This window comes from Parasteatoda tepidariorum, chromosome 5, assembly GCF_043381705.1.
Source record: "Parasteatoda tepidariorum isolate YZ-2023 chromosome 5, CAS_Ptep_4.0, whole genome shotgun sequence".
In the NCBI taxonomy this organism is placed as follows: Eukaryota; Metazoa; Arthropoda; class Arachnida; order Araneae; family Theridiidae; genus Parasteatoda; species Parasteatoda tepidariorum.
In genome coordinates this window covers 15447490-15461723 of record NC_092208.1, presented here as the reverse complement: position 1 = coordinate 15461723, position 14234 = coordinate 15447490, and the positions used below count along the sequence as shown (strand labels likewise).

Sequence of the window (14234 nt, the reverse complement as noted above, 5' to 3'; positions counted from 1 at the left end):
AAACATGGATATGTTTAAAAAAAATACATAAAAATAATTAAATGAATAACAGAACGAAGATAATTTTGTTTATGAAATATGTAATTATAATTTTATTTCAAAGCATTTTGTTAATATTTTAATCACATAGGAATAAATGATTTGAAAAATAATCAACTACGCTTAAAAAAAAAAGCCTTTGTTCAGAATGTGTGATGAATTAGAAGTAATTTTAATTTATTAGCAGATTATAACATTAACCTTTTATAATCTAACAATTCAAATTGGAATTGTTTTATCCTATTGTTATCTTTTTTCTTAATGTGGCTGAATTATATTGATAGAGCATAATATTAAGCCTAAATAAAAACTAAGCTCTATTAGTGTTATATCATATGACATGAGCTCCAATTTTGATTAATAAATCATAAATTTCATGACTAGGAAATGACTCAATGCAGAATATATTGCTTAAAAATAAAAATCTCTCTCCTTTTTCTCGTGTAGCACACCTTTTTTCAGTAGCTCCCAATTATTTTTTTTTTTCTTCACAGAAAACATTTTAATTCACAAATTATGCAGTATTTAAATATTGGGTTGGAGATTTATGGGACATTTATTTTTTAGGCTTTCTGAATAAATATCACTATGAAGTGCAGAACTTCTTATTGGTCTCTTTTAATTTTATACTGAATATTTTTTTTGTTAATTTAAATTAAATGGCAGGATCAAATATAGACAGATATTTATTTACTTTTTTAAAATTCAATAACTGTGCAGTAGTTACATATTTTCAGAGTTTTAGGTTTTGAATAGCCCAAACTCTGTTGTAAATACTTTTTAAACAGTCATATCATTCGTGATATGTTATATTTATTAATTATATTTTTTTATTATTTTTGTAGAAAATAACTTCCAGCAAGAACATTGTTTGTCGGTGATAAAATCTCTCCTACAATGCTGTGAAAAGTGGAACTTTAAATCCAAATGCTGTGAAGGTTTCATTGAGTCTTCAGATATGGTTCCTGATTTGTAAACTCAATTAAAATGCATATTACTTATCATTACATTGTTGCTTTAGTTATTAGACTAATATTAATTATATATGGAATTATTCAAGACAATGTTTTAAAAGTCAAATACACTGATATTGACTACCATGTTTTCACTGATGCAGCAGAATATGTCTTAAAAGGGGACTCCCCTTTTAAACGTCATACATATCGATATACACCAATACTGGCATATATGTTGCTTCCGAATATATTGGTGCAAAATGCATTTGGTAAAATTATCTTTAGTGTTTTGGACATCTTCACTAGTATTCTCATATTTAAAGTACTTAAAAATCATGGTTATAATGCAGACATTTGTAAGAAAAGTTCATTTATGTGGTTGTATAACCCCTTAACAATGGTTATATCTACAAGAGGAAATGCTGAATCAATCATGTCAACTTTAGTGATCCTCTGTATTTATCTTTTTCAGAAAAATAAACCAAGTCTTTGTGGATTGGTGTATGGACTTTCCGTACATTTTAAAATTTATCCGTGTATTTATGCTATTTCATTTTACTTTGCTTATTCATCTGCTTATACTAGTCAAGATAATAAATTCAAATTTCTGTTTCTGCCTAATAAAAACAAATTATTTTATATGTTTTTCAGTGTAATTGGATTTGCCATTCCAACAGTTCTATTTGTATTTTTGTATGGTGAAGAGTACATATGGGAAGCACTGTTGTACCATGTGTCTAGAAAGGATATTCGACATAATTTCTCACCTTATTTCTATGTTTTATACTTATCTGAGGCCATGGATAGTCGCTTACCTATGTTTATCTCTGTGCTGGCCTTCATTACACAATTTTTGACTGTATTTATTACCGCATGGGTTTTTCACTCACCCAGGCTATTACCCATTTCAATGTTTATTCAAACTTTTTGTTTTGTTACCTTAAATAAGGTGTGCACATCGCAATACTTTTTGTGGTACATTTGTCTGTTTCCCCTGTCTTATCCATCATTAAATATAAAATTTAAACAAATTGCCACAGCGTTTGTTCTGTGGATGGCAAGTCAGGGATTGTGGCTTTTCCCAGCTTATTTATTAGAATTTAAAGGATATAATGTGTTTATATGGGTATGGATTGCTAGTCTGATTTTTTATTCTGTAAATATGTATTTGATTTGCTTGTTTGTTAAGCATGTTAAATGTAAGCATGATTCTAAAAAATATAGGTGAACAAAGTTGTTTCGCAAAGTATAATCAATTTTAAATTTTTGTTGAATATACTTCCTGAATGTTATTTTATTTTGTTAAAACATGTAGTTATCTGACAAGCGTCAAAAATTTATTTTTTTTTAGAAAAAAGATTATTACAAATAGATTGTTATAAAATTATTTTATAATTTTAAATATCAATTTTAAGCTTTTGTACTTCAAATAAAATATACATCACGTTGTTTTAAAATGATTTAAAGCTATGTTTAATAGCTTGTGAAAAATTTGGGAGCTAATTTTGCTTCATGTTTACCAAACAATTAGAATGAAATTTTTGCCTACTGGATTCTTCAAAATGATGTGGCCAAATGAAAAAGTAAAGCGTTCATGAAAAAATAATAAAAAATTCAGCAGGATTAAACTCGATTTGCAGCTGCTAGAAAGAGTTGTAAATTATATGCCAAAGCAATAGGAAAAAAAGAAAAAAACAATTTTACATCATTTTAGTTACATAGTAAAAGCCTGATTATCCAGAATTCAACTTAGAGAATGACTCAAATTAATTTGAGTGTTTCTTATAGATTTTAAATTTTTTTTTTCATGGTGTGGCATTTTTTTGTTGAAGATACAGTAATATGGAAATCTGAGATTTTCAGACAGTTCAAAGGAAGTTTTATTTTAAATTATTTTTTCTTCTCTGTTCCCTTTTTGATTTCAACCTAGCAATTTATTTTTTATAACAATTAGTATCTTATTCATCTTTAATAATTTATGTAAAATTTCAGTTTATTTCCCTTTATCTTAATTCTATAAGTGGGGATTCTGATAAACTTTAATTTTTTAATGGTGCTTTTATTGTGACGCTACATTTTTCAAAGAAGTACAATAATATTGAAACACAGGATTTGTGCTATTAAATAAGTAGAACAGATGGTAATTAAGTAAATGTTATTGATGTCGCTACGAATTAAAAGCCGTTTTTTTTATTGCGTTTTTTTGCCATTTAGCACATTATTATTCTATATATAATAATGTTTTTGAACAACTAACTTTTATTGCTATTTTTTATAATTGCTAGTTCTGATAATTTTTTTTTGTTGTTTATTATTATTATTAAAGCATGGCACCTTACAAATGTAATGAAGAAAATTAGATTTTATGCATTCAAGTATCTGGAATTTTATTTAGAATGTTACAATTTCCGCACATTCTGAATAGACAATCTTTTACCATACTGTATTTCTTGTACCATATTGTATTAGATTTACATCTGTATTTCCACATTTACTACTACATTGTCGCAAATTTACTACCAAGAGTACTACAGGAGTTGCTCCAAGTTATGGTCAGATGCCTGAAAAATGCAATACATCGATGCTACAGGAAACTACTCCCCTTCTCAACCATGCAACCAGTTTTTTGAACGCATCCTGGAAAAAACTTAAGAGTCCCCATTTTTCTGTCTTTTTTTTTCACTCTTTTTTATGTAAATTTTATTGTACTCTAATCAATTATGTATTTACGTTTTTCTGAATGACATAAATTATGAATTTATTGCTGTGTTCTTGTCTACGTATATGTAGAGGGAGCTTAAAGATTTTATTTTTTGTGCTGTATGAATATATTTAGTTAAATTTGGTTGTCAAAAGCAAAAGTATCACTAATAAATAAATTCTTAAATAATTTTGTAGTTCCACTTTATTAAAGTGTTGTAAATTTAGTTTAGAACAACTATTGTTCATTTATTTAATTAACTAAGAGTTATTTAATTATTCATTTAACTAATTAACTAAACATTTATTTAATTAACTATTAATTAACTACTGCTCACCAACCTCTTGCTAACCTCTCATTCATCTTTCCCTCTCCCTACTTAAAATTAGATATCTTAAAAAATATTTTGCCCATAAAATAAATAATTATTATAGTTTTATATTAGAACATTTTGTTAAAATGTTGATCGTAATAAAATGGACGATTACTTTGACGAACCATGGACATTAATGGACGAACCATTTTTAAAACTTGAAAATTAACCGCAGGTGGTTATCACAAGATACGTTTTTACCGTTTTTAAAACAATTCAAAAAATTAACAATTATAATATTTTTGTAAAAATGTAAACATTTTTGTACAGTTTATACAATTTAAAAAATTAGAATTCTAAAATAACTTTTAATAAATAATTTTTAAGACGCCCTTCTTTTTCCGCCAAAATTGCCGAACGAGAGGGAGCCGGACCTTCTAGTAGGTGTTGGCTGGACGCGTGACTTAGTCCTAATTCTTTAAAAAGCATTATTTCATGTCTGGTAAAACCTTAGAAAAACAACCCAATATGGTGATTTTGGTGTTTTCGAGCCATTTTTGTTTTCAGACTATCTTTTGCTTTTTAAAAATCTATAGAAATTTGCTGATAGACTCAAACTGTTAGGATTTTGACTCAATGATAGCACATAATAAGAGCCAAATTATATATTTTTTACTTTCAGACTCCTTCCTTAACTGGAAAAAAAAATATTTCATTAGGTAAAGATAATATTCTCGTAGCTATTTATTACATGATGAAACACCATTCGTGTTTAATAAGTTATTATGTAATTAGTTATTATGTTACGTCAGCGTTTCCATCTTTAATAGTTTATTCTAAAATGCAAACACGCAACTTTTAATTATGAGCATCGTATAGCAATTTTCGGACTATTTTTCATTCATAAAATATGAGAGCTGCATTTTATTAAATACAAATGCTTATGCAATTATTATAGTATAAGCATTTCATAATAAGTCCGACTACGAACTTTTTCACGGATTCATCAATTTTGATAAGTGTTTAGATCGTGTGCATTAAAATACCCTTATGTATGTAAGACCAAGCATCTAGAGATAAGAAATGGAATTTAGCACTGTAAGTAATATTTAAGTGTATTTAATAGCAAGAAAAATAACAATTACAAAACGCTTTTCCAGTAGACAAAAAACAGACATTAATTTTATTTTTGTCGATCTCAAAACGAAAAAACGTAACTAACTTTCTTTTTGTTTTGTATACGTGATTGTCATAATCAGAGATTGGTTAAAATTTCCATTGGAAATAAAGCGATATACTTTGCTTGCACTATTTAGGATGTGATTGTAATTTGTAATAGCGCCAAATCCAAAATTCCGTTGAAAATTCAAGTACTACAGCCAGTCGGAAAGTGGCAAAAATTTTGATTGACGATTTGAAGATAAATACTGATTGTAGCGTTAAGGAAATGATTGAATATTTAATTACCATCCAGAAAAAACTACAGTTAATACATTGTATCTGCAAGGCAGCTAGTGGTGAGGAAAAAAATGACTAATCTTGCTATATTGCTTAGTAACTAAACTAAATTACCTTGTAATTAGATTAATCTTATTATTACTTCATTGTAAAATTTGCACAAGTTTTAATTTTGAAAAACAATGACGAACTTGAATTTTTTTTAATCGTAATTTTTAATATATATTTATATTTTTTTAGAACAATATATTAAGAAATTAATAAAGATAATGTAAAAAAGAATACAAAGTTCTTGGAATTATTACCTTTTTTTAGTTAACGCCGATACAGGTAAGTACTGGGATCTTTAATGAAACTTAACAACTGTCAGTGAGGACAAAGAATATTAAAGCACTCAGAATTTTCTATCAACAATTTAATTTCATTTTTTTGGAGGAGGGGGTAATTCTATGATTATGAATTTTCGCATTAATTAAGAAAATTATTAATTATTGAGTTTTGTAACCTTTATTCTTTAATCTAAAATATGATTACTAAAATTTAAACGCATCCAACCAATTAATTTTTGGCGAATCCAACATGGAATTAGTTAATATTAACTAAAAAATAATAATAATTGTTTGATCGATATTAAGAAATTAATCAATTCAGGTGTATTTATCAATAAAATAAAATAAAAGCGTTTTACTTCTAAGGAAACCACGTTGTTGGGCACGAAAAAATGTAAACAAATGCATAACGTTTTAAAAATTTTACATAAAATAAATGCCTTGACATTTGAAATAAAAATTAACTTTTGTTAAATACTAGGGAGGTTAAATCCCCTTTTCCCTGCCGCTCCCCAACACCGATGATTGCTTTGCAATATTTAATGTTTCTTGCCATAAGACAGTTTTTTTTTCTTTTTTTACGAAATTTGAAATTATTCACTTCAAATAGGTGGTGGAAAGTAGATAAAAAAATCAAGCTTTTTTTAAAGAAAGTTCTAAAACCAAACCATTAAATTTTTTTTTACTGAAAATTTTGATGCATTTCATATACATTGGATTCAGGTAGATAAATAACGCATAACTTATAATAAATAACTTATCTATTAGTTATTTAGGTAGATAATAATGCATAACTTACATATTTTGTTTGTTTGTTTTCATACAGTAATGCATTCAAAAGAACATGTTTTGAAATACCCACTTTCTCCACGAGTGGGGTAAAGTGGGTATGGTTCTTATAATTGGTATATATTCCACTAAAAAACGCGTGTAAGTATAGTTTTAGAAATAAAAATGCTCTTAAATAAATGTGTCATGATTTTATTTAAAAAAATAAATGCTGAAAAAAATTTTTTTTCTTCGTATTATTAAGTTAAAGATTTAATGTTCATGGTCATCGAAATTTGGTTTCACTTTGAATGCAGCATATTTTGCTGAACTCTAAACAATTTCATCAAAAAACAAGAAAACTGTTATAGTTTCTGGTTTATTTGAAATATAAATAGGAATGGTTAAAATTAATGTCTATGGTGGTAATTTATAGTGTTTTTACTATTTATAGCAGGCATGTATTTTTATTCAATTAAGTTATTTTAAGGAAATTATTTTGTTTTCCATGAAATAGCCTACATATGAAGGCAGAAACTTGCGCGAAAACTTATCTACATATTTAAATATGCTAAGTTGTACCATTATGTTAGTTTGGTAATTTTTTTTTAACTGTATACTATGACTGTTACATTATTTTTATTTCTTTCCTATCATTCTTCTCTTTAAAAAATAAAATTTAAAAGAAGTATTGTTTTCAGTGTTAAAATTACTAAATAGAGCTATAGTCAAACTAGTAAATTATTTTTTTAGCTAATTCTTAGCTTAAGAAAGTATTTAATAATTAGATACTTTTTAAAGCTAGCACAGAAGTAAAAAATATCCCTACCATACACCACTTAACTAAGTCTAATTATCTACTCACTTTACCCCACCTGACCCTAGATGTTCGAAAAAGAATACACGCTTGCTTACGCTTGGGTCTCCACTTTCCACGTCCAAACATTTCCGTTATGCTTCGATTAAGATCTATTAGAGAACATAAGTAATTTTTCTAAGTAATCATTTCTTAAAATCATATATAAAATTAAAAGTATATATTGATTATAACAAATTTGGTGAGGGCACTATAGTCTGTCTAAGCTAAGAACTCCTCCCACCACAAAGTCTGAGGCCGCCTGGTGCTATGGAAACAAGAATGTTGCATTTTAGAGAGGGTAGCTTCCTTCACTCTATGACTAACACAATAGACAGAAGAAAAAGATTCCCTTTCTCCCGCCGACCACAGCCAAAACCACTACAAAACAGTGATCCCGCACCCCTACTTGAAATAGTCTCACCTCGTTACCATAGTCACCGCCACAGGTACAGACGAATGTCTGGAGGAGTTCTTATTTTAGACAAACTATACCCTATTTTATTATTGCTGACCAAACGGAAGCATATAAGTATTAAAAACGATTTGTGTATGCATCATATTGTGCAAGAAGCTGATTGTTAAGAAGCAAATCATTTAAAAAATCTCTATTAATAGTAATTTACAATAGTATATAAAGGTAACTTGCGCAAAAAATAATAATTTTAAAACTGTTAATAAGATTAGACACTGATTTAAACAACTTAATCTTAAATCGTAGCGATGAAATACGAAGAATACCTTCATGACTTTCATTAATTAATCTGATGACAATCGAAACGATATGGTAATCAATACCATGTGATCATACCATGTGATTTACCGGCCAATAAAAATGTCCCGGCAGTAATAGAAAATAGTGTAAGATCATTATGTTTTTATGTTATACAAAAAAAAAAATGAATTTCTTATTAGTGAAACATTTAAAATATTATATGTGTTTATTAGTTAAAAAACATATGCTCATATAGTAAAAAAACTAAATATTTTTTCGCATTCGAGAAAGTATCATTTCTCCTCAACGGTATTTGACATTTAAATATCAATTTATAACTTCGAATGTGCACACATCTTTTTGTTCGTTTTATTTTTCCACGAATTAAAAAAATAGGTTTTATTATGGAAAAACCTGTGTTTCACAACCTATTCAAAATCCGATTTTTAAATTACAAAGAGGTTTTTTTAAAGTATACCCTTTTCAAATGTGTAAAAAGAGAACTGATTCTCTGTAATTTCTAGAATTTAGGCTTTTAATTTTTTTATTGTCTGAGTTCGAAAGAAAGAAAAAACAATTTAATTAGAACTTTTTATCAATTTTTAGATAAGAAAGGAAAGCATTGTTCGTTTTCCGTTGGATAATTCCCATATCGAGAGTAAAGCAGTCGAAGAAAAGGAAGGAAATCCGAAAAAAATTGGGAAAATTGTATGGGCAGCTATAAAATGCTTTGTCTTCGTTGCTTGTGTAGGAGGATTCGCATACCAGATAACGGAGTTTATAACCCATTTCTACTCTTACCCAACAGTTGTTACAATAGATCTACAAGAACCTGATTCTTTTGTCATACCTGCATTAACAGTCTGCAATCTTAATCTGTAAGTATTAAGTGAAAATTAATACATCTCATAAGAAAATTAAATACAAAGTTTGGTCAAAAAGAAAACAAATATTGGTGTGCGTAGGTAAATTGAAAAATCGGTCTCTTTCCAGCTGTAGTTGCAGCTATAATAGTTTTTAATTTTTTTTAAAAATTTATCACAGATTTACAGCTTTGTGTAGGATTATTGCAATAAACCTTTAAATTAGGTTATTTATAATGGACCTTTCTTTTTCAGGGTTTATTAAAAACTGCCTGAAATAAATCAGGCTCATTAATTTGATCAATGAATACTATATTTCTAATTAGCTTAAACTTATGTGGGCTCATTACAATCAGCCTAAAATGTGTCGAGCTGATTAGAAAATAGTGGAGACTTTTCCAATTTGCCTGGCGCATTATTAAGTGACGGCGATTGTTAGCGAAAAATCAAAGAGGATTCAACTATCCAACAACAGAGAGCCTGCTTGCGCAAATGTAATGCTTTATTGCATATTATGGTAAAATTGGTTTTAGCTTTCGTGGTTGTTTGTCATTTTTAAGCTGAGTCTGATTTAGTAGAATGCATTCGATAAAGTGACGATGGGTTTTTCTTCAAGCTGAAAACATCTCTTTCAAGCACTCAAATTTTACCTTTTTAAGTCGAACATAAAAAGGCTGTGATGCTTACCTAGACATCCTCACGTTTCTCTGATCTTCAGAAGAAAAGGTAACATTCAGGAACACGTCTGGACACTATCTATAGCTATGGAAAATTTGTTAATTTTTCTTTTCACCTTACCACCCACCAACCTTTTCACCTTAACATCTAACCATGTTTTTTAGGACTCTTTTAACAGCCATAGTAGGAATGCCACGTAATTTTGATCCCAGTCAAATGATATGGACAGCGTCCGAGCTGGTACTCTTTCTAAATTTCCACACCACAACAAATTAGAGGACAGTCACTTCAGATTTTACGCGTATACCCAACGATGGTTTAGTCAGTTGACACGATCGATTTCACAACCCTTCACTCACTCTTAGATGACTGTGCTACCGGGGAACTTTTAATTTTTCTATGTGGAATTAAAGTAAGATACTTAAAGTGCAGACCTCGTATTATATGGTTTTGTGCAATTTCTCAAGTATACATGATTTATAAACTTTGTAATAGTAGTAGTAGTATTTTATTTACGTCATATTAGAGCTGCATAATGGATTATTGGTGACGGTCTTGGAAACATCCATGTGGATGATCCGAAGACATGTCATCACAATTTTGATCCTCTGCTGAGGGTACGGCTCCTCCGCTTTGGTAGACTGACGACCTGCGCACGAAGTCGAGCACTTTACGGTAGAACGAGAACCGTTAACGCACATCTTCGATTCAATCGCAGGCTGATCTAAGTGGTCACCCATCTGCTAACTAATTTCAACTAGAGATGTTTGACTTCGGTGATCTACTGGTAAACGTGTCTTACGATCACACAGTGGGATTTAGTAATTTCTAAGAATTAAACTTTGTAATTAGTCTTCCTTTTCATTCATAAAAAATATTTCTGCATCCAAAATCAGCAGATGTTTCCTTTCTTTTTAAGAATAAAAAGAAGTGCCTACTGCGAAAAATTTCCAGAGGAGTGCATATCTTTGAAAAAAGAAGATTATAACTCATTTTGTACTGAAAGCCCACACTATTGTCGATTGGATAATGATCCTTTTACGTTTAAGGTAAGCACTGTTATACGCGTACTCTGCAACCATGTCTCATAATACGCATTTAAAGAATCCTTGATAAAAATGAAAGCATTAGAATCTACACATTAGAGGTCATAAATTATAATTCAAGAGTGAAAAGTTGTCAAAATATAACGAATTATCTCAAGCAAAATGGAATTGAAATCATTTAAAAGAGATTGTTAGTTGCATGATTCTATGAAGTGTTTGACTTGGCGCAAATTAGCTGCCACCATATTTTGTACTCAATACTACAAATATTTATAAGATAGACACATCAGGTAAGATAAGATACACATAAGAGCCTGTAAATTATTTTTACGATACAATTTAAATTAAGAATCATTAATATTGGATACACTAATTCTTAAATAAAAATTATTTTGTAAACAAACATCTCATAGCACATAGATAATATTAAAACGAATTCGAACCACTGATCTCTATATGTTACTGGGTTGTTGATGCACGTCAAAATAACGGTAGAAAAGATGCCCAAAAAATTTGCTAACTCATCCTAAACTTTGGTTGAATTTTCGTATTTAACATTACCCATACAGCAGAGATAAGTATCAATTACGTGAAAATAACGTTAAATTGCCACAAGGTTTAGAGCAAAAAAACGTTTTTTCAAAACATTTTATTTCCGTTTCAAGTGGTAATCTCGAATTAGTTAAAAAAACGTTAATATTTGGGTTGTTTTTAACGTAAAAATGACCATTTTTTGCTCTTATTTTGACTAAGGTGAATTTCGTAACCAATTTTTCACGTTATTTTAAACAAGCAGATTTCTTTTTTAACGTATTTTTTACGTTCTTTTAACCAATCTATTTACGTTTATTTTTGGTTCTATAAATTCGTTTTTTTCACCATGAATATTTACGTGTTTTTAACGCTTATATTTATTAAAATAACGTAAATTTTACGTTATTTTAACCAAAATACAAACGTATTTTAACCATAGAATTTACGTACCGTAAACCGGGGCGAGTCTACCCATTTTTTCAGTTTGTCAACTTTCAAGTGGTCAAACTTTTGTAAATATTAAAGAAGAAAGGCTTTTAATATGTGTTTCAGAATCGCTATTTATCCCTCTTTAAAGCTATGAAATCGATTTTAGAAAATATTAACAGTTACGCTGTTACTGTATATTTTTATAGAACTGCTGACAAATCTCTCGTATGGGGCGAGTCTACCCATTCTACTAAAATGAATGTTAACATTGTANTTGTTATCAATATTTTTAACGTTTATTTTGAGTTTGGTGAATTAATAAATTTTTCGCGTAAATTTAATTAAATTAAGTTCAATCTAACGTAATTTTAACCGAATTTTAACAATAACATATTTTAAGTTGTTTTTTTTTTAACTAAGAAGGAAAGAAACTATTCCGTATTTTAATGTTTACGCTGCACTAATTACACTAAAAAATATGGCATTTACTTTTTATTTAAAAAAAAAACTTTTAATTCTTTTCAAACTAAAATAACGGAAAATAGCCGATATTCATGCCTTTTTTTAAGAATCCTAGAACAAGCTTTTTGTTTTTAATCTCACACTTTTTGTAAAGTTTTACAATTCAATTTATAACTCAACGAATATGGAATGCAAATCTTTCTACCTCTTCTCAGCAACATACTGGTTTATTTACTAATCTACAATGGGCGTGAAAGCACTTTTAAATCATTATTTTTAAACTACAGAATCATTTGAATTAAAAATAAACAAACTACCAGTTTATCGGCAGTTCTTTCTTGGAAGTTTCCGAATAGTTTCACTGTTAAAAGAAAGAAAGAATGGTTCATTTTATAATTAAATTATTTCGTTATTGGCCATGGAAATAACTAACAGGTGGCGTAGAGCAGAACTTTCTATCTATGACAACAAATCGCATGCTTTCACCATTAGCGTGTGGAAAGACATAGGAGAAGAAGAACATTAATTTCTATCTTGATTTTCAAATAGATTAAAATCCTTTAAGTTAGGAAAATACACAAAACTGAAAACTACGTTAAACATAGTTCTAAAAGAAACCGTCACGGAAATTTAAAAAAAAATATTTTTGATAGCTATTAATACGAAAAATATTAAGAAAGAGAAAAATATCTTTGTAAATTCCAGTACAACTGAGAAGAAGAGGAGAGGGAAGGGGGTAGGTCAAGACATGGAAAAGATCTTCTCTCCAGATGGCGAATTCGAGCTTTGCGATCGCGAATAAGAAATACATTTTTGCTACTTTTCTTATTATTGTTGTCGCCAAGTATCAAGAGATGAACAAAAGGCATACTATGTTCCTCTTCTCTAGGAATGAGATATATAAAAAAAAGGTTGGATTATACGAATCCTGAAGTACCATCTTTGCTCAACACCTGTTTTAACCAACAGATGATAAATGGAGTGGACGGGAGTGTATTTTTTAAAAATCGTGCGCGAAAAACGATAATCGACGTAAAAAAACGATAAGATTCGACCACAAAGAATTTAATTCAAGTATTTTAAGTACCATTTTTATAAATTGTGTCCCGATAAAAATATAATTACAAAAAATTTTTTCGTTAAAGCATTTTGTTTATTATGCCTAAATCTAAACTTTTTTTCCTTAAAAAATAGTTAAGCATCGCTTTTCACAAAGAATAAAATGGAAGTATCCGCGTTTAATGAGTCAAGAGCTGAATGCGGCTATGCTACGCCCAACTAAAATAAAATGAAAACAAATTTAAACGAGACAAGGGACAGTTTTTTAAAAAAAATAAAAATTAGATTAAACAATGAATAGTCATTAAAGTACTTTGGAATCATCATAACTATAAATACCATATCACCATATCTTTGAAAGGGGGGGAGGGTATTAAGGGTAGAGTTATCGATAAATATACATATATATACATGACATATACATATATATACATGACATATACGATAAATATACATATATATACGATAAATATACATGTATTTATCAATATACATATATATATTCAACAAAGGATGAAACAAAGGAAAATTATAGACATATGCAAAAGGGGGGGGGGAATAATAATGTAAAAAATAACAAACAACTGATTAAAAAAAAAAGATTAAATTTTTGGAGAAAAAAAAATCCGGAAGATAAAAGATATAATCTTTTCATCAGCCCACACGATTATATCCGCAAGAAAGAGTGCTTTCTGATATTGTATCAATATAGCCAAAGCAAAATATATTAATACAATAGTGTGAGGAGCACTCAAAAAAAATTTTTTTAAAAAATTACAACAAATAAAATAGAACACAATAAGTAAAAATAACACGTAAAAACAGAAAATAAAATAAAATAAAAAGAAAAAACAGCATAAAACAAAACAAAAACAATAAAGCGAGTAGCGAAATCAGATGTACTTACATGAACGGGAAATTTTTCAAGAATGATTTAAAAATATTTTCGCAACAAGATTGCCAGATTACAAAATATGAAAACAAAAGCGCAAATTGAGTGTAAATAGATGATGGCCAAGTACCAGATA

The 14234-nt window shown here is 28.8% G+C and overlaps 1 protein-coding gene across 5 annotated transcripts in view; it reads left to right on the top strand.

The window, feature by feature from the left end:
• The window catches only part of LOC107442556 (Phosphatidylinositol glycan anchor biosynthesis class M), a 245470-nt gene that overhangs the window by 209082 nt on the left and 22154 nt on the right, over positions 1-14234 (top strand). For 4 of the 5 annotated variants that reach the window (XR_011636825.1, XM_071181119.1, XM_071181118.1 and 1 more), the window contains exons 2-3: positions 8742-9013; positions 10596-10725. Coding sequence is in view for 4 of the 5 variants with exons in the window: in XM_071181119.1 (XP_071037220.1) it covers positions 8742-9013; positions 10596-10725 (402 nt within the window). In the remaining variant the exon portion in view is untranslated. Of the gene's footprint in view, positions 1-884; positions 3886-8741; positions 9014-10595; positions 10726-14234 lie in introns of those variants that run through there. The other variant, XM_071181121.1, reaches the window with a different exon arrangement.